This window comes from Amblyomma mixtum, chromosome 5 (genome assembly GCF_055824585.1).
Source record: "Amblyomma mixtum isolate Tamu chromosome 5, ASM5582458v1, whole genome shotgun sequence".
NCBI lineage: Eukaryota > Metazoa > Arthropoda > Arachnida > Ixodida > Ixodidae > Amblyomma > Amblyomma mixtum.
The window spans coordinates 173,911,846-173,935,218 of record NC_143016.1 but is presented as its reverse complement, the minus strand read 5'-3'; the positions used below and the strand labels follow the sequence as shown (position 1 = coordinate 173,935,218).

The 23,373-nt window shown below is 48.0% G+C and overlaps 1 protein-coding gene across 2 annotated transcripts; it reads right to left on the bottom strand.

The window, feature by feature from the left end:
* Positions 1–688: 688 nt before the first annotated feature.
* LOC149344747 (heparan-sulfate 6-O-sulfotransferase 1-like) lies at positions 689–23,373 on the bottom strand. Of its 2 annotated transcripts, none has more exons than XM_089546359.1 (5): positions 22,790–23,373; positions 19,304–19,481; positions 10,137–10,450; positions 3,178–3,284; positions 689–1,100 (listed from the first exon to the last, which is right to left on the bottom strand). In XM_089546359.1, the coding sequence occupies exons 1-4, from the start codon at positions 23,278–23,280 to the stop codon at positions 3,194–3,196; spliced, it is 1,074 nt and encodes a 357-aa protein (XP_089402485.1). In that variant the 5' UTR covers positions 23,281–23,373; the 3' UTR covers positions 689–1,100; positions 3,178–3,193. The 2 variants fall into 2 exon arrangements, with proteins under 2 accessions (XP_089402485.1, XP_089402484.1); XM_089546358.1 differs by having other exon boundaries at positions 689–1,129; positions 22,790–23,372.

The window sequence follows — 23,373 nt, the reverse complement described above, 5'->3', positions numbered from 1 at the left end:
CAAGTTCTGTCCCTCAAGCAGCCTAATGAAATTTCTCGGCAACAAGCAGAGACCAATGTCCAGTCACTCTAATCTGCGTTGTCAAACACACTGGGGTGAGTTTTCCCACAACTGACAGTTTTCATTAAAATTACACACAGCAGTAATTCTGCTGCACAAAACATGCAACAGCAAAAATATTCTAAACAAATGCTAGCAAGCTGCTTCAGTATTTGTCAACGCTGCATGCATTGTGAGCATTTGAAGTGAAATGTGCAACAACTGCACTCTGCCAAGAGACTAAAATTCCAATTTTCAATGCACATAGTGAAATCAAACGTTTCCGCAAGTAACAACTGGCCCTTGGCTGTAGCCACTACTCCTGGCAAGCCGTGTGCTGCCAGGGATAATAACAGCAGTTGGCGCCATCTCATGGCATCAACCTGTGGCACGATGGTGCAATGGAACAGTGAGCCATTTGGCAGGCATTTTTCTCAAGGAGGTGCTGCCAAAAGTGGTCGTCTGCCCTCTGTGCTTGCCTGTACAGCTCATATGCATTTGATGACAGAGAAGAGTGCACAGCACGGGGGAGTGGCCAACAAGCATAGGTGCCATTGCGAGACATTCCAACGGCTAAAAAGACACGGACGAAGGTAGATGAGACAGGATGAACGATCCGGCGTTCGTCCTGTCTCGTCTACCTATGTCCGTGTCTTTTTAGCCACTGGAATGTCTCACAATAGTACTAGCAACCAACTAGCCCAGCTTTCTACGCTTTACAAGCACAGGTGCCCCGTGGCATTTGCTCCTTTCTCTGAGAGCCCAACCAAGAACTTTGCTCTGGGTTCAATCACTCCACCCTGGCATGCCTCGCCACAAGCCCCGCCAAATGGCAAGGCAGTGCTCCGCTGCTCCACCTCCGTTGCTGTGCCTTTTGCAGTCGCCGGCAGCAGGTCGCAATGGCACAGAGTGTGTGGCCACAAGACGCAGTCCCGAGAGAACACACTTAGTCTGTGCCCCAAGCCCAGCTTGAGTTGAATGGAGAACAGCTGAGCAGCTCTCCCCCAGGCAGTGCCCGCCACTGGCGTGTAGTGCTACGCCTCCGGTCCCTTCCAGGCCATCTGGAGGGTTTCAGGAAAGCCACTTGCAACTGCATAGCACAGTAAGAGTAGGGGGGGGGGGGGGGGGGGGGTGGCAGCCTGTGCATGGCATAGGGGCTGCAGAGCAAAAATTGTGGCTGCTTGCCTTGCAGCTAGGCAAGTGCGCGAAAAAAAATCTAAACACAAGACGAATGGAGAAAAGTGCACTCGTTTGCCCCACTCTTTCTGCTCATCCTGGCAAAGACACAGAGGCCTTAAAACCATGGAGATCATGGCGAAAACGGTACTTTTACTCTGATTTTTGCATGAATCATGAAGCTAGGCTGATTGTTTTAACTGCACACAAACTGAAACAAGAAGAAAAAGAAGAAATAAGATATAAAATTGCCAAGTGTCTACACCCAGCTAAGCACTGCGCTAAACTTGGTGAAAGCTGTTGCTGTGCTGCTGCCTACTAATGCCTTATACAGTTGAACCTCGATATAACGAAGTCCTACTTGCAGCCGAAAATTTCGTTACATCGCGAATTTCGTTACGTCGAGGTTCCCATGTTTCAGCTGTCAAAATAAAGTATAACTGGTTCAGGAACACTGCTTGCTGATGGGAACTTGTAAATCACTTATTGAGGAAATACGCAAGAAAATCGAGTAATAGATCGCTAACAAGGGCACCGGATGTTTTTTTTCTACATCAGGAGCATAATGAGTGATAGCAAACACCGCGACGGCATCATTTTTCTCCGTGTGCGCATAGCAAAAGAACGAGCGCAGCGCCTAGTACTGAAAGCCGCCACAAGATGTCGCTACTGGTATCATCATCATCAGCATTGAACATTTGCAGCCGGGGACGCACCAGAGAAAAATAAAGAAAAATGTTCGCATCGCTCACGCCGGCGCGGTGGGATTGTGCTCGCGGCGCGGTTATACTCCGACATAGCGCGAGCGCGCGTGCGCGCGCGGCACGGCGACGTCACGTCCGCGAAACAGCGGCGCCCATGGCGGCGCCCGATCGCCAGCGTGTTCGGCGGCTACCGGCTGCATTTCGGGCTGCATTTCGGGCTGCCGGCTGCATTTCGCGCGGGCCGCGCCGAGAGCGCGCCGAAGCCGCCCACCCAGAATGCACCGCGCGCGCCTCCCACGCCACGCCTCCCCTCTACCCCCTTCGCCACTCGCCTCCTCTGCCAGGGCACGTTTTTTTTTTCGCCGCTCACCCGTTTTAAAGGTACGACCACACTAGCTCCACGAGTTTGTCAACACTGAAGACTTTTTTTTGTTGTTCTCTACGAGGACATCGCACGCAACAAAAAAAAAAAAAACGAACGGACGCTGCAAGAAAATTCCGGTTTGCGCTTTCACGTTCAGAGTCTACAGCTCGCCAGTGGCGTCATGGCGCGGCGCGTCTTGAAACTTCCATGCCGCGGGCTTTGTATGCGCACAACAGATGGCGCGGCGGTACGTTCTCGCAGATTCCCACACTGCCGGCAAAATTGGCGCGTAAAAGGGCAAATACAAACTGCGTTTCGTCTCGGCTAAACTTTTAGCTCTCATTCGATTGTCAAGGTAGCTCCTGGCACATGCATGCGATGCGCAAGGACTTCGTTACATCGAAAGTGCGGAGCAAAATTACTTCGTTAAATCGCGAAAAAAAATACATGGTTTTCAATGGGGAAGTGATTGGGAAATGAAAAAAATGCGTTACATCGCGAATTTCGTTACATTGAGGTTCGTTACATCGAGGTTCAACTGTACCGACAAATTTTGAGGCAATGTGGGCTATGGCAGTGATCGCGATGGGCGCACAGTCACGTGCGTGTTGCTCGTCATGTGATGGTGCATGACCTTCACATGAGCAGATACTGACGGTCTAGGCTGCGGAAGCGAACGAGTGCTCCTCTACTTATTTATTTATTTATTGATACTGCAGGCCAGAAAACTGGCCCTAGCAGAAGGGGCAATACAGTAAAAGGTGAGACAATGCAAAACAACAATAAACACTAACGAAAAATAATGCAGGGTGTAGCAGTGTTACTCAGTCAAGTACACTCAGGCACATAGTTTCGCACATCGTTTCATAGTTTCGCAGTGAAACAACAACGTACCTCTGCCAGGCGACTGTTAGCTGGGTCCCCGTTCCTCGAGGCGCCGCAGCCGCTCATCCATCAGCTTGCGAGCGTACTCGTACAACTGCACGTCCAGGTGGTTCAGCCTGCAACCGCAACACCCTCTAAGCAGAGCCACACATGGCCACAGCCACCACTTCTTCCCTGCCTCGGCTAAAGTGGGTAATGAGTCAAGCTGCCGATGAGAGCAGGAGGCACCTGGTTTGTGAGAAGCGAAGATGGCCACTCCCTCCTCTCCCACAGGGCCACTGCAGCCCACCTGCATCCTACTGTGCAAAAACGAACGTGCACTGCTATATGCACCTCCACCAACAGCACTCTTGCTGGTCCGCTGGTTACTGCACACTTTGTGAAAGTGACGATACTGTGTTGAATTTAGGTTGACCAAATGTTTAGGGGAATCCCCCAAGGTGGAGAAGAATTGTAATAAGGGAGTAATTACTCATTGACATCCACCCGAGCGCAGCCATATGGCTACAAAGGAAGGCTATACAGCTTTCTCAGAAACTTCGCAGTTAAAGAAAAATTCGTCCTCGTCCGGGGTTCGAACCCGGGACCACTGCTTCACCGGAGCAGTCGCTCTACCAATTGCGCTAACCGGGATGGCAAGCTTATGGTAGGGTGAGAGCGAATTGATCAATAACTCGAAGTGGGAACTGTGATGTTCAAATGTTTAGGGGAATCCCCCAAGGTGGAGTAGAGTTTAGTGGCGCAAGCTCAGGGTACAGTTGAACCCCTGGTCACTTGGCCTCTCCCATAAGCGGACCTCTCCTGAGAAGGGCGTATTGCTGGGCAAGCTGGTCTGACATACTCAAATACACAGCGCTGGCAGTCGATGGACGAGGAGTGTGTGTGCCTCGTACTCTCTTCGTCCGCTGTCTGCCAGGGCTGCACATTTGAGGACTCCAGTTGTAACAGACATCGGTAGAGTAGACATTCGGTAATAAAGGACAAGTAAAGTTCAAACTCCGATCAAGAACCTTGCATATAAGACATTTTAACTCAACTCTTTGGCACGTGTACTGTGCGATGTCAGTGCACATTAAAAGGTGGTTGAAATTTCCGCAGCCCTTCACTACAGCGTCCCTCAGAGCCTAAGTCGCTTTGGGACATTAAGACCCCATAAAACAGGCTAAACCAAACCTATTTGCTCGCATACCTAACTCACTCGCATAATGAGCCCACCCTCCACTTTTGTCGTTGAGAATTTCCTTTCTTTTTTTGTCAGCTCTCCTTAGCACGTTCCGCAGTTCTGAGCTGTCCACAGCACTGGCTCTGGCAGCGCGCCATTATGCTGTGCACCAATAACATCATGGCGTATTTATCTTTTGACAAGAGCTCTGGCAAGGGTAGCACACTAGGCAAACTTAGCAGAGCGCCAAGACGCTGTGCGCCCATGACCGCTGCCTTGACCAAGGTGTCAAAGCACTGACAACCATGGCTGCACCAGTGTATGCTTAAAAAGTCGAGCAGCACTCGAGCATCAGAGACAAGGGTAGCCATTTAAACCAGAACGCTATAAAACATCCTCTACACTGAAATGCTATGGAGGAAGCAGGATGACAGACAAAAGAGCTTGAGATAGGGAGAAAATAACCTCTTTCACACCACACCTAACGCTTAAACATTCGCATTACGCATCCGTAACTCATAATCATCACCATCAGCCTGACTGCGTCTACTGCAGGGCAAAGGCCTCTCCCATGTCTCTCCAATTAACCCTGTCCTTCGCCAGTTGCGGCCACTGTATCCCTGCAAATTTCTCAATCTCATCTGCCCACGTAACTTTCTGCCGCCCCCTGCTACGCTTGCCTTCTCTTGGAACCCACTCTGTTACCCTTAAGTGTGAAGGACTGTGCACGGGAGGCCTATAGGCATGGCCCAAAAGAACTCTCTCCACCGACTAGCACCAGAGACACTTGTCTGCCTTCAAAATTATCGCCCTGCCCCGTCATCGAAGGCGGTTGTGTGGAATGCGGTGGGTGCAACAGAAAGACGTGCGAAGTAGCCAGAGGGCTAAAGAGGAGAGGCCGCGCGGGGAGCCCAGCACAACTACACACATCCCTGCGGCCCGTTTTGCGGTGCGTCCTCAACTTCCCCCCCTTTGGCGCAGAGACAGGCACGTTTGTGCGTTTGTGTGTGCACGCATGCGCGCCTGCAGACGGCCTTGTTGCGAGGTACGGGCTGTGGACTCGGGGAAGGCTAGGAGTTGGGTCTTTATTAAGGGAAGTTAACCCAAAAGAAAAGAGGGCCCCAGGCCCTTGGAAAGTACAGACTGGCTCCCCGAGCAGCTGCTCTCTTCCGCTGCTAGAGGAGGACTCTCTTTGTCCGTTTACGGCCGAGTTTTCGAATGCCGTGGTCGCGTCTCCAAGCCGCGGTTCTTGGAAGAGGGTGTCCTTGGGGATCGAATCCAGACCACCCCGAGTTCCGATGCGAGAGGAGAGAGGACAGCCGTGACCCTCATAAACATGTCAAGCTATGAGAGGAGTGCGCCTTCGGCTGAACATGAGCCCCGTGTTCGCAAAGAGGCCGGCACCCTGCGGCGCCGAGGGTAGGCCGGAACGCTCGCGGCACAAACAGTTTCCCGGAGTTCGCGAGCCCACAGGCCAGCAGTGTCTTGCAGCGCAACGGCCTTACTAACGGCTTGAGGTGGCGGGGGAGGCCGGCATGCTAGCACCAGGAGGGCTCCCAGCAGAGGAGGCGAGACGCTGGTTTAGGGGAACCGTTGCCCTCCGAGGGACACCTGATCCCCTTTGACACATCCCCAACGGGGCCGCCGGCCTTCGCGTATAGTAACGGCTGTGGCTTCGTGGAAAAATCGACGGGCGCCCTTGGTCGGCTGCATGAGCAGCGACGGAGAAAAACCGTTAGGCGAGGAGGACACCGAAGGAAAGAAAGAGAATCCTCAGAGAGACGCGTGGGAGACAGAAGAGACAAAGGAGAGAACGAGCAGAGACGGGCGAAGTGAACGGAAGCAGATCGCGCTGGTCTGTAGTCGGCGAAGCCGGACCTGAGGGGTCCGCAGCAAACTGACCGCCAGCCGAGACGCCCAAGAAGCCTGACGCCACAATCCGTCATAGTACTGCCAGCCGAGACGCCCAAGAAGCCTGACGCCTCAACCCGTCATAGTCGACGAAACATGGGACCGTCACCAGGATGAGCGCCACCCCGCCAGAGCAGCCGAGAGTGAGGCACCTGTTGGCCGGACTGCACCGATGCCTGATACAAGACAGCGGTGAGCGGAACCCCCAGTTTCACCTTCAGGCAGAGAGTGAATAAATGAGGTTGACCCGGAGGCGTTGTGTGTTGGCTCATTTCTCGTCGCTTCAGCAGAACCCGTAGATGGCAACAAATATTGTGTTGCATTGTGACTGACCCCCGACAGGCGAGAACGTCATATAAGGACCAGCGGTTATCTTGCCTCTGCATTACATGCCCTGCCCAAGCCCACTTCTTCCTCTTGATTTCGACTAGGATGTCACTAATCGGCGTTTGTTCCCTCACCCACTCCACCTGCTTCCGATCTATTAACGATACACCTAACATTTTTCTTTCCATAGCTCGCTGCGTAAACTACCCTGCGTAAGTACCCTGCGTTTTGTTTTACCTAATGTTAAAAATGCGCGCCCGATCTTCAGGGTCACGGTGTTCAGCATGTTCGCTTTACCTCGCCTCGATTGGCCTGCACATGAAACAACTGTCGAACAACTCCGCTTATGTAATGTAAATATTCTGACGAAGACGAAGCTGGCAGTGGCGTGGGGCGGAGCGCCCGCGCTAGGCCAGCGGCCATTAAATCATCTCATAGCCATGGTTCACCACGTCTCATTCTTCGGCTGGCCGCCGCGTAACATTTGGTGTGAGGTGCGTGGGTCCCTTCATCGCCATCCTGGTCACGGAGCTTCGGTGTCCTGGGCCTGCCGTGGACGTCGGCCGTGAGTACCTGGTCAGCGCCGCACGGCCGTGCCCCAGCCCGCCCGACCTGAACCGACCTCGACGCTCACCCCAGCCCCGTCCCCCGCCCGGACCACACGACACGACGACCCAAGACCCGACGGACCCAAGACCCCACCGACCCAAGACCCCACTGACCCAAGACCCAAACGTGAAGCCACCGCCCCCCTGCCCCTGCCGTCCGGTGCGTCCAACGGCCTCGGCCGTCAGCTCCTGGCACCCTACGGCGCGGATGCTTCGTGGCCCGGGACTCATTCTCTCATCTTTCTCATCGTGGCGGCCAGAACTGCACCATCTTCTACATATTGTTCGATCCTTCACTCAAGACCATCGCCATTTCGCCGTCTGTTCGTCACCGATCGGGACGATCGCTCGGAGGCCCCGGGTAGTGTGACGAAGACGAAGCTGGCAGTGGCGCGGGACGGAGCGCCCACGCTAGGCCAGCGGCCATTAAATCATCTCATAGCCATCGTTCACCACGCCTCATTCTTCAGCTGGCCGCCGCGTAACAATATGTAACTTATGGGATTCCTTCCCCATGCCGCAGATGTGGCGCCATCACTCACAAGTCACCGTAGCATCCGTGCACCAGGGAGAAGGTAAGGCATGATCACTCCTGTGATATTATCAATGACTGCACATTAACTGAGACTTCTGCGTGAAGAATGGCTTCCAAACATCTGCAGCCTCCCTGATGCCGAGCGTTACTGGCAGTAATCCTCCACGGGTGTGCAATAAGCTTGGCATTATCACACACTAAAGGAGCCCTTCCCATTCACATAAGTATACACTTTGGCCACATCGAGACCCCACGCTGCCGCTGAATTTTTCATGCCTCCGCGGGTAATATGATGGCTCGCTTCAATGCTGCCGAGAACGGTCGCCTATGTTCGGTACACATGATTCGTCACATGGCTGGGTGAAGTGATAGCGCGGTAGGGCTGCGTGTTTATCTTTGCATCTGTCCCATCAGATAATCTTTTCAACCGCTCTCTTGAAAAAAAAAAAAAGAGCGGGGGCGTCAAACCCCCTCCGCAGTAACTATGCTAAGGAGTGAGTTGCATCGGACTCATCTAGTGATCTGATGAACGCTGCCAAGCGATACCCGCGTTCGAATACCTGCGGCATCCGAGTTCGTCGATAACGTCACCTCCAGCCAGAATATACAAAGGGTTCGCTGACAATAAATTGAGGTTTCTTGGTTTGGAGCTTAGACGACTGTCTGCTGTGTTCTTCCTTCAGTGCGGCTGCCTCGACACGGTGGCAGCGACGTGACTTGTGGCAGCAACTACCTTACTGCGGAGGCTCAAAGACAGCCAGAACGCAGGATCTTCCGCAATAGCGCGTCGACCTTGCCTTTCTTTAGTTTGTAGCTGGGTTCGCACCCCAACCTGGCTGTGATTTGCATATTGACTGACCTCCGAGATTTGAAAGCGCGATAAAAAAAAGCCGTCTATGCGGCAGTACTCGAAACCGAAACCACATAAAGCAAGCGGGCAAGCGTCCCAGAAACACTATTCACGCGAGACGAATACTTCGAAATTTCAAATATCGAAAATTCGGTTCAAAGCAAATATTGCATACCATGCTATTCGATCGAACATTCGAAATTATCGAAGATTCGCACACCCCTAATTTCAGGAACCATCCACCACTGATCACTCATACCCTGAGGGTAAACGGCTGTAATTTTTTTCCTCGCACTCTAACTGAATGAAACAACTTGACTGTTGCTATGGTTTGCTGCAAGCCTTGCTTAATCTATACTCCCATCTCACAAGTTGTTTGCAGTACTGTGAAAAGTAGAGCTCTCTCATCCAATCAGGGCCAACAAAGACAACAAGTAGTCCTTCAAATATCTGATCAGTGTCACGACTATTTTTGAGCGCAGCTCTTAAGTGCCCATTCGTGTGTCGAGCCGCGTCGCTATCAGCGTAACCAAGTGACCGAAAGTACCGCTGCTCGCTCATAGATGGTGCCAGGGTCGCCATGCGCGCAGTCGTCCACCACCACTGCATGAGCGGAGGTCGGGCGGCTAGGGAAGTGGAGGTCTGTCTGCGGTGGCAAGCACCCACGCGGTGCCTCCTCACAGTTGCGCCACACTCCAGTCTGCTGGCGGTCACGTGAAACGCGCTGCACGCGATCGATTGTCCACGTGGCCATGCCACTCATAGCCTTGTCTTCCTAGTATAAACTGTCTGCTTATATAATACAATACAAAATGGTCTAAGCCAGTTCTGAGCAACACATCCGGCAGAAATGCTTTGTCTGCCGCCACTGCTGCTAAACAAGCTGCTAAATGCTGCCAAGAGGATCCAGGATCCTGTTCGCGGTACCGAAGTAGAGGCTAGGTGGCGCCTTCGAGAGGACCCTGCCATTCGCAATGCCGAAGCACAAGCTCATCGCTGCCACCGAGAGGACCCTGCTGTTTGTGCCATTGAAGCAGATACAGCTGCGCTCAGACAGAGCTGTGCTTAAATTTCACATTAAGGAATAACCTAATAGCCCTTAGAATTTTTTCAAATAATTATTGCAGCAATTGAAATGGTAAATCAGGATGGTGTTTTGAAAGTACAGCGAGCATTTCATTCACTGTTTAACTTATCAGAGAAGGCCTGCATGAACACAGCCCCACAGCAGCCTGCTGTGAAGTAGTGCGCCGCCATTCATAAACATGGCATTCACACAGTCAGCAAAGTCTCCTGCACACAGCAGCAGGACACTGGTGCTCTTTCCTTCCCACGGATGGCGCCACCAGTCACGGGATGAGGGGCCCGAAGGAACCCGTTTAGCAGTGCACGTTGTTCTGACTGGCTCAGATCGCTACAGCATTCACAGTGTTGCAAACTACTTGCGAGATGGAGTACAGGGCATGTCCAAATCAGATTTCCCGGTCAGTTCCGCACCGTGCCTAAGCACTGACCACTGGTGGTGCAACACAGACTCACGTGAGCGATGAAGAGAGAGAGAGGGGGGGAACCCACCTGCGCACTGCCTCGAGGTCAGCGGGGGGCACCCGTCCCTGGGCAGCGGCGCTGCGCGTCTCGTTGAGCTGCTCAAAGGGGCGCACAAAGCGCAGACCGAACGTGCCCTCGAACAGGCGCTGGGAGCGCAGCTGCTCCTCAGTCAGGCCGAAGAAGGCCGTGCGGCGCAGGTTCTCCCGCGCACTAGCCAGCAGCAGCAGGTCCCGCTGGTGCTCACTCAGCGCCGACCGGTTGTAGCAGCCCACCAGGGTCAGGTCGGCAAGCATGCGCGTCTGCCGGTTCACGGCCAAGTTCCACGGGCAGGACAGAAACTCCTGCGCACACAAACCAGACAGGCAAGATGTTATGAGAACAAAGACTAACTGCGCAAAAAAGAACGGGACAAGCATTGTAACACTTGCAAGCATGATGACAAAGATTGTAATCCGCTTTTTGACAGGACTAAGGTTATCGGACACTCGAGGGATAAGAAAGAACGGGAAATTATCGAAGCCATGGAAATCGCGAGATAAGGGCCTGACAAATGTGTTAGCGATGCTTCAGTACACCTGTACCACAAGGAGTTGGAGTTTCTTGATTTCACAAGATGAGTGTGGCTTTTGTTTTTGTGGTTGGTGCACGTGCGCTTTGCTGTTGAAGGAATGAGGAGTTGGTGGAATAAATCAGTTGTTAGTCTGCGTTTGTCCCATGTGGTTCTCTTTCTCCTGTCCCGTCCTTTTTTGCACAGTTATTCTTTGTTCGCATAATGTCGTACCAACTAGTCCCTCACCGCACTCTTCTAAGCAAGATATGTCATAATCATCATCACCAGCCCGCCTACACCCAGCGACCTTCAATTAACCCTGCCCCATGGACAGATATTAGTTTGGGCTTAAAAAATAAATAAGAAAAAAGTACCCTGCCCGCACCGTCATACAACACAACGGGCTACCCCCCCATGGACAAGCGAACCACGGTTCACCATGTTCAAGCTGGGATTGCAAGAACAACGCATACTTGGGAATATGTCTAAGGGGTAACAGAGTGGATGCTGCAGGTATTAAAGACAGCAGTTTGTGGTGGCAGAGAACAAGGAAGAGTGATGAGGATAGAAAATCTCTGGGCGTAATAAAAGAGTGGGCACAGATTAATGAGCAGATTTGACTGAAGACTATAGCAATTATCAATTAGCAGCCTCATACGCAGGCTGCGGGCACACTCCTACTCGCGACACCAGGCGCCATCTGTCAGCGCATGCAGCGCGGTGGACTGTGGGCTGAACAGGTGGCGTGTGTAGAACTGTGCGTCACTACTCATGCTTTTCCTGTACCAGACAGTAGTGCAGTTAATCGACGAACTGGAAACTGGTATTTAAAAGGATATCTCTGCACTGGTGTTTAGTTTGTTTGTCTTTTACATGTGCTGCCAGCTATGATAAATGCCTGCCTGCTTTTTTTCAAGGGTTGACAATTTTATGCGTCACCATGTAGATTCACTGATCTGACACAATGGTGAAGTGATGTGCAAGAGGTGGCAGGATCAGTGAGCTCAGGAATGAAGGTGGTTCAGTGAGCGAAACTCATGTTTTCAATCAACAGTGGTTCGTCTTTGGCATCCGAGTGATGAGCTTGCTAGTGCTCGCATTAAACACATTTCGTGTACAGGAATATAAGCACGACTGCTACCAATTTAAGTTGCTACATTCATATGTCAGAGGGCATTCAGCGTGGTGAAGGGCTGACAGTAAGTAGCACCTTTTTGCTGCTGGCGACTGCCTGAGTCACAAAAATATACATGATTTCATAATACATTTTATGACACAGGCCTGAATGGCTGCACAACGCACTTAGAGCTTCTAAAAAAAAACAAAAAAAAAACAGACTCATCTACTGGCTGCAGAAGTCTTGAAAGCTGACTTTTCAGCTAATAGTATTTATTCAAGACATGATGAAACGGGAGAAACTGTGTTGTTAAGCTTCAACTAGCATCCTTCAGCAGCACTTTTCTTTGGCATGTGCAATAATATATGTTAGGTGTTTAAAAAAATGTATCATGCCTGTGGTGACATCCAAATGCAATAGTTTTATTTATTTACATTACCCCTCAGGGCCAGTGGCATTACAGAGGGCAAAACCAGAGAGAAAAGATACAGTTGGTTACATGAATGTTAAATAGCACCTGGACATACAATGTTGGCTAACGCTACATGGAACTGCTCATAATTTTCAGCAGCAACGCCAGCAACTTCTATAGGAAGGTGGTTTCAGTCACGTGAGGTCCGCGGCAGGAATGACTGCGAGAAGCATTTCGTGTTGCATGACACAATTCCAATTTCGTGACTGTGATCAATGCGGTGGGATGCATAAATTGGCTGGGGGAAGAGGTGATCACATAAAGCGCAATGATGGCACAACTTGTGAACAGGACGATACTAAACACTTTTCTATGTGGTGTCAGCAATGGGAGGCAAAGATTAAACTGTAGAGTAGTTATATTCACTGTGCAGTTGTAGTTAGCAAGGATAACACGTAAAGAGTGAGTTATTTTGCACCACCTCGAGATCATTAAGCCTCCTTTGTTGACGAATTACAAGATGCCACCAACATCGTCATAACACGCCACCCTTTCTTGCCCTTGTTTTTGCTTGGCGATTTCAATATTCCAAACATTGCATGGAATAACGAACCCATTATCATATGCCCTTTTTCCGCGTTAGCAAAAGATTTTCTTGACTTGTGTGCATTATTCACTTTCAGTCAACTAATAACACAGCCTACCAGAACCTCACCACACGTTGCTAGTACTCTTGACCTACTGCTAACTACTCGGCCCGAATTTATTTCGAACATTTGTTATTTACCTCCCCTGAGCGACCATTCACTGATTAATTTCAACATCAACATTTCACGGCCAAAAATCAGAAAGAAAACAAAGATCATTCGCGACTACAAGAAAGCAAATTTTGATTCCATTAACAAAGAGCTCTGCACATTTCTTGATACCTTCCTCACAGATTTCGACGACCGCAGTGTGCAAGCGAATTGGGATATGTTTATGGATAAAACCACTGAATTAACAGAAAAGTTTATCCCTACGTACACTGTCTCCTCCGACGGTCACGCTCCCTGGTACAACACTCACATAAAGCGCTTATCTAACAAAAAAAAACGCGTATATAGATCAGCTAAAACGTCTGCTAACACTGCAAAATGGGCAGCTTACAAACGTGCATCTAACGACTACATCACAGCCCTTAGGGCTGCAAGAGATAACTTTTTAAAAATCACATTGCCATCTATGCTATCTACTGACACAAAAAAGTTTTGGCGCACCATTAACCCAAAGAATGACGACATAATAACCCTTGTTGATGACGCTGAAAATGCCATCTCACCTACCGATTCTGCATCCATCTTTAATGAGGTTTTTACACGCAACTTTTCGAAACCCACCCATGCCACTCATCCAACTACACACTCTTACGACTTTGCTGTAATGTACCCTTTAACCATTGAACCAGTCGGCGTAGAAAAAGTAATCACATCACTGAAACTTTCATCTGCTCCTGGCTGTGACCTAATTAATCCAAAGTTTCTGAAAAACACTAACTCATATTGTTCCGTTATACTTTCAAAGATTTTTCAGCAATCACTTGACAAAGGTTCACTGCCTGCTGAATGGAAAGTTGGGAAGGTGATTCCACTCCACAAATCAGGTACGAAACATTGCCCACTTTACTATTGGCCCATTTCCTTAACCTGTATACCATGCAAAATTTTTGAACATATCCTCTTTTCTCAGATTGCCAACTTTTTAGAAGCGAACTCATTTTTTTCACAATTTCAGCACGGCTTTCGCAAAACATATTCATGTGAAACCCAACTAGTCTCCTTCACGCATAAACTGCACCTAATACTTGATCACTCTTCAGCAGCTGACTTAATATTTTTAGATTTTTCCAAAGCATTTGATAAGGTGTGTCATAGTTTATTAATCTATAAATTGCATCAACTAAACCTTGATACCAAAATTCTGTACTGGCTTGAGGTTTTCCTGACTAACCGCTCACAGTTTGTCTCAGTTAATGACGTAACCTCGGAGCACTGTCCAGTTCACTCGGGTGTACCTCAAGGCTCTGTGCTTGGGCCCCTTTTATTTCTCATTTATATTAACGACTTACCTTCCTGCATTTCCTCCCACATTCACCTTTTTGCTGATGACTGTGTAATTTTCACCGAAATAACTTGTGATGACGATGTAGCCAGACTACAATCAGACCTTAACGCTGTTTCTGCTTGGTGTAAGTTATGGTTAATGGAATTATAAATGTTAACAAGTGTAAATTTATGCGTGTGTCAAGAAATGCTAATGAACTTCCTGTGTATTCTCTTAATAACGCACCTTTAGATCCGGTAACAACTTACAAGTATCTTGGCCTTCACATCACCTTTGATCTAACGTGGGCCGTTCACATCGCGCATATAATATCCAATGCTAATCGAATGCATGATGAAGTTTAGCGCCAAAAACGAGGACAAAGTAGGAGTGAAGACACAACACGAGCGCACCGTCCATTTCGTTAACAGAAAAAGAGCTGGCATACCTGGATCACACGTGGAATTAATATCTTTTCCTTTCCCCCTTTTTTGGTTTTTTTGGTTTTTTTGGTATTTTGGTTTCGCCTTCGTGATTGTGATTGCGACCATGAAGTTTCCTGTTTCTGCACCCTTTATGTACCTTTTGCACCCTCAGCACTCTTCAGATGTATCGCCCTCTAAGGTTTATCTTGACCATATCATGTATGTTTCTTCTTTTTGATTTACTTCACGAGATGGGTATATATGTTATGTGTTCTTCCATTAAAGTTTTAGTTGCGAAAAAGCGCTCGTGTTGTGTCTTCACTCCTACTTTGTCCTCGTTTTTGGCGCTAAACTTCATCATGAATAAGATCCTTTACAAAACTCTTATACGGCCCAAACTCGAATACGCCGCGTCAATTTGGGATCCCGGCCTAACAAACCTAACACAAGCTTTGGAAATGGTTCAGAATAACTCTACTCGCTTCATTCTTTCTAACTATACCAGAACAGCAAGCATCAGTGCCATGAAATCTAGCCTTAACTTACCATCCTTATCATCACGTCGCAAAATTTTTCGCCTTTCCCTTTTTCACAAGTTATTCTATCACTCGCAGTTTCATACCGAACTTATCTCACCCCCTCAGTACGTATCATTAAGACTAGATCACATTCATAAGGTTGGCATCCCTTTCTGCAGAACAAAAACTTTTTTTCAGTCATTCGTACCACGCACATCGAATGAGTGGAATCACCTTCCTTCTTCGACGGCCACCATCACCGATCATCATTTATTCAAGAATGTCATAGCTAACATTGTTTACCTAGGATGTATTTTATACTGTTATTGTTTTTTTTTCTTCTTCTTTCCCTGAATGCCTTAGCTAACAATGTATGTGTAGTAGTCATGTTTGTACTTTGCTTGTTTAATTAACTCCTGTTTGTTAAATTTCATTTTTTTTTTGTAGCCACTCCCCTCTGTAATGCCGTAATGGCCCTGAGGGTATATTAAATAAATAAATAAATAAATAAAAGTTGTCGTCATACAGGTGCTGCATATTCGAGTTTGGATCGTATTAATGTTTTATAAAGCAATAGTTCCAAATTAGAAGGAACATTAAAAAAGTTGTAACGTAAGTAGACTAGAATGCGATTAGTATTTTTAATTATGTTCTCAGTATGAAGAAACCAGTTAAGATTAGAAGTAATGCGAATAAAGAGATATCTATATGACAAGACTGACTCCAATGAAATGTTGTTGATGCAGTAGTGAGGTGGGGCAGATGTTTTTCTAGATACACACATGACTTTGAATTTGTTAATATTTAGCTGCATTAGCCACTCCTTGCACCTGTTACCCATTGTGGTGAGGTCTGACTGAAGTAATGTACCATTGTTAGCCAATGTTGGTTATTTCTCTAAAAATCATGCAATCATCAACGAATAGGTGAACATGAGAGGTCATAAGAGAGGGGAGATCATTAATGTAAATTAGAAAGAATAGCGGTCCAAGAACTGAACCTTGTGGAGCTCCAGAAGACACCTCTGTAAAACTGGAGTTATAACAGTTTCAAAAACGTTTGTTTTGGTTTATGGGGTTTAACGTCCCAAAGCGACTCAGGCTATGAGGGACGCCGTAGTGAAGGGCTCCGGAAATTTCGACCACCTGGGGTTCTTTAACGTGCACTGACATCGCACAGCACACCGGAGTAATTACTCATTCACATCCACCCATGGATGTCAGTGAGTAATTACTTCCTTATGACAATTCTACTCTACCTTGGGGGATTCCCCTATACATTTGACGAACAGTACACGGGCCTCTAGAATTTCACCTCCATCGAAATTCGGCCGGCACGGCCGAGATCAAACCCGCGTCTTTCGGGTCAGCTGCTGAGCGCCATAACCACTGAGCCACAGCGGCGGGTTTTTCCAAAAACAAATTGTGACCAATTAAGTAGAAAACATTCAATCCATTTCAATAAGTTACAGTCAATATTCAGTTACTTTAGTTTGTAAAATAAAAGCATGTGACATACCTTGTTGAAAGCCTTTGAAAAATCTAAAAATATACAGTCAGCTAGTGATGATAGGTCTAGAATATATGCATGTCCAAAGGATATTAACTGTATTTCACAAAAGCAAGCTTTTCGAGCACCATGTTGCGCTGACATAAAAAAGTGAGTTCGATTCAAGGAAGTTAACAAGGCTTGTGAATATTATATGTTCGAGTATTTTGCAACAAGTACTGGTAAGGGATATGAGACTATAGTTAGTTACTAGGGGATGCTTTGTTGCCGGATTTGTAGACTGGACTCAGTAGGTAGCGTTGATTGGTCAAGTGATTGCCGGAAAAGTCTGGTTAGTATAATGGAAGGATAAGCTAAAGTGCCTTTTAAGGAGTAGCAACAGTTATAGGCGCGGCATGGAAACATAGTTGAAATGGTGAGATGCTGGCATATGTATAGGTTTAGGTTTATTAAAACAAAATAAAAATCAATCAAAAGTGCATAAAAAAGTTAGTACAGAAGGAGGTCCCAAAGTAAAACTGTCTGGGGGACCTCCCGTCAGAAATACATGAGTATAAGTACACTAGTTTGGCAGAGAAGCTGGAAAAAAGGTGTAAAACAAACTGAAACCTATTAGTACATCAGATACATTTCGGATATATCAGCATCAGATGTATCAGTATTTGTACTTCAGATGTGGCTGTAAAATTGTCAGCGAATGCATGGTTAAGAATTGTGGCACAAATATTAGAAGAAATGGGGTCACCTGATGGGTCAGATAAGGCAATGCTATCACTGGTGGAAGGATTAATGACACGCCAGAATTTTTTTGCATTGGCGGTCAATGCAGAGGGCAGTACATGTGGGTGAAAGTGCTTTTTATTGTCTTTGAGCGCCTGCACATACGTGTCGGAAGCCTCTGTATACGAAGCCCATTGCTCACTAGTTGGGGAGAGCTTTGCAATGCAGTAGAGGAGTTTCTTTTTGTTAGATAAATGCTTCATGTGTTTATTATACCAGGGAACATTTCAGTGGGTGGTAACAGTGCATTGAGAAATGTATTGTTCAGTGCGCTGGGTGACTACAGCTGTGAACATACTCCAGTTAGTTTTTAACTGGATAAGCTCTAGTTTTCTAAGTGTAAAAAACAGGCTCCGAAACAAGCAGTGTTCACATAAAGCAGGACAAAATTCGTCTTCTGTTAGATCCGCGATTGCACTTAGCTAAAATGGTAATTTAGATCCTAGGTGTGACTGACGCACTGCCACGCAGGCAACAACATAGCCCTATGAGGGGGTCCTTTACGGCTGACAGGAATGGTCAAGAGTGCTTTGGAATCGGAACTGGATACAAGCCAAACACCCAATGCTTGTCCAAAAAAAAGTTTTGCCTGCAGTAAAGTGCCAAGACGGCAACGACAGCACTGGCACATGCTAACCGCCGTTATAAAAACAAGAACTGAGCAAAAAGGTCAAGGCAGAAGAGGAGAACCACACGGGATGGTCGTCCCGTGTGCTGCTTCTCTCTTGTCTTGTCCTGTTTTGCGCAGTTCTTGCTTTTGTAATGCTGTACCAACTAGCCCCACACCGCACTCTTCTAAACGCCAGCACAATTCACATGAATGTCAAGATAAACATCATGACTAAAGCACCAATTTTACCTTTGTGATGATGCAACCCTAGCTGCAATGCAACCGCACTGTGGAAATATGCGCGGCAATGTTTCCTGGCTCCCAGAGGCCAGTACATAGCACCTGCAATGCAGGCCCAGCCACAGAGCTACTGCAGCCCCGCATTATCCGAGGAAATGCCCACAGCACTACAGCGTGCTAGACGGCCGAAAATGGTGGCACTGGAGAACAGCTCTGGATTCTGGTCTACATGCAGGGCCCTTCAGTTTCGGTGGTGCAAAATTCGAAATTCCCAAAATTCGGAACAAGCAATCCGTAATATCTGCAGCAAACACAACACGCATAATATAAGTAAAACAATTTATTTGCTAAATATGCCTTTTATGCTGTAGCTCTGCCACCACTGAAATCAAAGGTGGCTGTGGCAATTCAGTGTGGGTAGTGCTTGCTACTCTTTTCACTTGAGGAACGACACTTGTCTGACACAACACCCCCACACATAATGCGTAATCCCACAGCTGCCGTGCTCACAAGCAGAATGCAGGCCTGGACAGTTCGGTGCCCGCCTGCTGCTCCCATGGAATACACGTCACGAGAAAGAACAACAAAGTGACAGGCACTCCCACAAAGCAGAGAACCTGCCTAATAGCCTTCTGCACATAAAACTACTACTTGCTAGTCTGCACTTGTGTTGCCCTCTCTCCTGTTTGTGCAGTGCATTTTCAGTGCCCCAAATTTGGAGATGCACGGCACCTCTCTCTCTTTTTTCTTTCACTCCCACCTTCCTCCCTTCCCTCATGGCATGGTTCAGGTGTCCCACACAGTTCAGGTGTCCAGCGGGATTCAGGTGTCCCCCATGATATGCAAGACAGATACTGCATATGCAAGACAGATACTGTGCCATTTCCTTTCCTCAAAAACCAATTTACCCAGCACAGCAGCCCAAGCATGCACAAGCATCGCTGGTCATACCTGGAAGGTGACATCTCGCCAGTCAGAGCCATTAAAGCAGGGTGGCAGTTCTTCGGCTGTCGGGGCACGGCCCCCGCACAGGTGGCGCGAACCCCTCCAGGTGGCGCCACGCTGAACATGACGAAACTCGCTCAGGAACCGGGCCACAGGTTCACGCAGAAGCGTCACATAAAAGTACCTGCAGGCCCCCACCCACACTCCTGTCAATCCTTTTGGGAGCAATACTGCGTTTGGGAAATACAACAGCCCACCCTGGCTGGGAAAAACCCATTTTAGCGGGATTACGAGAGCCTGTTCCAACAAGTGCAGATGCCATTTGCTGTTGTGTCGCGTCCTTCATTCCTCTGTGCAATTCTGTCCTCTGGCTGGCTTCCACCATGTAGGCACACCAACACACCCAATTATTGTACGGAATGATGTCAAGATGTGCTTTTCCAAATGCCTCCAACGTAAGCAATGCTTTCAATCTCCTAAGTAGAACGCTTTTTCCATTTCTTTTAAGCGATATAACTGTGTAGCCTTCCTTTTTGCAGAGCTGCACGTAGCCTTGTTCACTTTTTGGTGTGTGCACTCCCTTTATTCCAGCATCATCTTGGAACACTGGTTACCTGTTTTGACTAATGTCAGTACATGTTCTACAAGTTTTGCAACTAGTGTAGCGTCTATCGTCTACCAACGAGTCTACCAACGCATGGAGTGCCTTTCAGGCAGTCGCATGGTGGCTTTACTGTCACTTTTACTTTATTTTTATTGCTTTCGCAATACTACACCAGGTCTAACCATTCGTCGCGTGGTCCGTGGACCCCCCTGCTCCTCGAGGAGCCGCTACCGCGCCTAAAATATGGTGTGACGTCAGCCTCTCCGTTGCTATGGCGACGCGTGACGTCAGCTTGCTCTCTCCATCGCAGCCAGGAGGAGGCGGAGAAGAACGTTTGCGAAAACGACAAGAATCAGAAGCAGCTAAGCAAGCCACTGAAAAGTTCAGAATGTGAGTCGAGCCATGCTATACGAAATGAAGCTAGGAGATGAAGACGTGCCGAGGAAACAGAAGAACAACCGGCCGAACGTCTTAAAAAGCGGAGGAGGAGAGGAGGAGGAGAGGCTTTTGCAATCAACCAGGCTTAACCAGAGCTAAACCACACCAATTTTTTTAGGTTTCTATGAATTAATAGACCTAGTCAGGGACTACATAGCTGCAAATTAGGGCCACAGAAATAAAAATGTGCGTGGACTCATTGCTTTTGCCAATCACTATGTAGCACTCCGCCGATGGCAGAGCGGCAAGCTGCCAAGGGACTAGTTGAAAGGTTGGTTGACTCCTCCCACCGTCTGTGGGGAATTCAAAAATAAAGGCGGGAGCTGGACGTTTAATCGGATTTATATTACGGAAATTGGCCGCAGAGGGCAATAATTCGAAGTTTCTAAGAACGCTCGGAATGTGTAGATCAAGTTCCAGTTCTAAAAATACAAATACGAGTTCAGATTCCTCTTCAGTGCAAGTCTGAAATTTAATTTATGGTTCCTGTATCCATAGGGTAATCTCCTGTTCATGGCCCACACTAATATAGCAGTTCAATTATTTGTGACAAAATGATGGCTAAGAGAAGACAACATGCCCACAACCACTAGGTATACTAGAAGGCAAAATAGTTTCCTGTACCAAAAATATTGAATGCAAATTCAATTAAGAGGAGTAAACAAAAAATTTGAGATCGCTGCGGAAACCCGCATTGGGAGAATGCGAAAGCATTGACACCTCCTCAGCAGTCGTCGCCTCTCTTTACCATTTTCTTTTCATTAATCTAACTATATATTTAGCGTAATTATGTTAAGATATAATTACAGGTCGATTTATTTACTCTGATTATACCTTATTTTTTCTCAAAAAACTATTTTGGTTTTTCAAATTTGGCGCCGTCGTTGCTTGCCCATCCACTCATTATATCCTCATTCAGCTAATTCAACTGTCCAATGGTTTTTGCTGATAAATAATTAATCTCTGTTAATGAAACTTTTTGTTCAATTAATTATCACTCATCAAATACATTTCAGTTAATTTAAAACTTTATTTTCACTCTTTTCCACCATCTGGCCGTCCACGGCTGTTTTCCATTTTATCGACGTCCACGCTATTTCGACGTTTTTACAACATTTTTGGCTCTAATTAACTAAACATCCTATCGACATAATTTTTTTTGCACAGCATCCTCACATCATCCTCTTTCGATTACAACCATGCGTTTGATACTATCTCTTCTGAGAATGTAACAACTGCTATGGACAAATTCCGCTGACATAGCCTAGAAATACTTTTGCATTAATAAGTGCAACTTGTATAAACTTTACAACTAAAATATCCATCCCCATCACCACAAAATTTGCGAACAGGTAATTAGGAGATGTAGTCAGAAAACAAGGTAGACATGCCTGCTTAAGGACGGGTCAAGATGTGCAAGCTACCGTCACCACTTCATAAGTAGTGGTTGGACTTTCCTGTTTCTGCTTTCTGAATATTCAGCACACTTTCTTTTGGTGTTTATTTCTGAGATGCAACTTTCGTTTTCTGGCCGGGAATATTATTTACGATGGATGAATTACTGACTTTTTCAAGTAATTTAATATGCTAATCCTGAGTGGTCAAAAACTAACTTAAGAGTACATCTCAGCGCTTTTGTCAGCATGAGCTGTTTATTTACAAGTAATTAACGTACAAATGGCAGCACTTTGAGATTTGGAGTGTAGAAGGAATTATTATCATCACTAAAAAAAAGTACTGGAAAGTAAATGTGATAGCCAGCAAACAAAAAGATGTGGAAGTTCAATTCTTGGAACTTGGCTGACATCTCATCATTGGATGGTTGCACTGCATTGAGCAAGAGAGCGACAATCATGTGGTCTACGTGTTGATAGCAACGATAGAACTCCTGTCGTCGCAGTAGCCAAAACATGATACATATACCTTTTCGTGATGCCCATGTGTGGTTTCGTGTCAGTGCCCTTCATGCAGTCGACAAACCTACTTAACTGCTCCAAGTGGGTGACGATAGTGAACAGTGCTTAGCTTGAAGGTTGTGATGAGGTGGTGCTTCCCGGTCTGCACAGACGTGTGAGCTACCAGCAATACCCGAAATCGCAAAACTTAGCTGCTTATTCAATAAAACCACTGTCTCACCACTCCCTTGGCTACTTCTCAACTTTGGCTCAGTGTAACTCCTGCTAGGGCTCACGTGTAAAAAATACTGACATTTTTGTAAACAGACTGCGGAAAACTGAATTCGGCGTACTACTTATACCGTTTCTTTTTTTCGTTTTAAACCGAAAAGCCCGACCCCTATTCATATGTTAACCGCTGACTCAATCCCAATGGGCAGTAAAACTCCCTTGGACGTCTTGTGGACGTTTAGGACATCCATGGGACGTCCAAGAGAATACTAATGCCCATTGGGATGGGACCGCACGAGACGTGCGCGTAACTGCTCCGCTCACCGGCGCTTGGCGGGCGCCTTTTCGGCGCGATCCATGGCTCCGTCGACGCAGCCCGTGAGCTCGGTCCAGTCGGCGTGCAGGCCGCACTTCCAGCCCGTCGAGTAGCGGCTGAAGAGCCACCAGCGCTGGCCGCCGCTGCCCGGTGGCCGGGCGCAGCGGCAGCGCTTGCGGCCTCGCACACACTGGCAGGGCCGCTCCAGCTCCAGGTCGTGCACCAGGTGCCGGCCGAACACGGTGCCGCCCGTCTTCTGGATGTGCAGGAACACCATCACGTCCGAGCCGCGCATGTCGAACTCGAAGTCGTCGCGCAGCATGTCCTCGAACGACAGCTTGCTGGGCCGGCCCTCGCGGGTCATGTAGCGCGGGGGCCCCAAGCCCTGCGGCGCGGGGCCCACCGGCCCGGGGCTCGACGGCAGCCGCGGACACAGGTACGCGGCCGCCAGCAGCAGAAACACGGCGAGCGCGCACAGCAGGGCCACGCTGCGGGCCATGCCAGCGCGCCCGCCTCCGCCGACATCAACGGGCGCGGCACGCCAGCGAGTGCGGCGGCGTCGCAACAAAGGCGTCCCACACGCGAGAGGACG

Excerpts from the sequence above, each read along its gene's own strand:
- LOC149344747 (XM_089546359.1), bottom strand. The coding sequence starts at position 23,280 with ATGGCCCGCAGCGTGGCCCTGCTGTGCGCGCTCGCCGTGTTTCTGCTG. Across the intron at positions 19,482-22,789 it reads AAGGCGCCCGCCAAGCGCCG|GTACTTTTATGTGACGCTTC; the intron begins GTGAGCGGAGCA and ends GGGGGCCTGCAG. Across the intron at positions 10,451-19,303 it reads GGCGAGATGTCACCTTCCAG|GAGTTTCTGTCCTGCCCGTG; the intron begins GTATGACCAGCG and ends TTGTGTGCGCAG.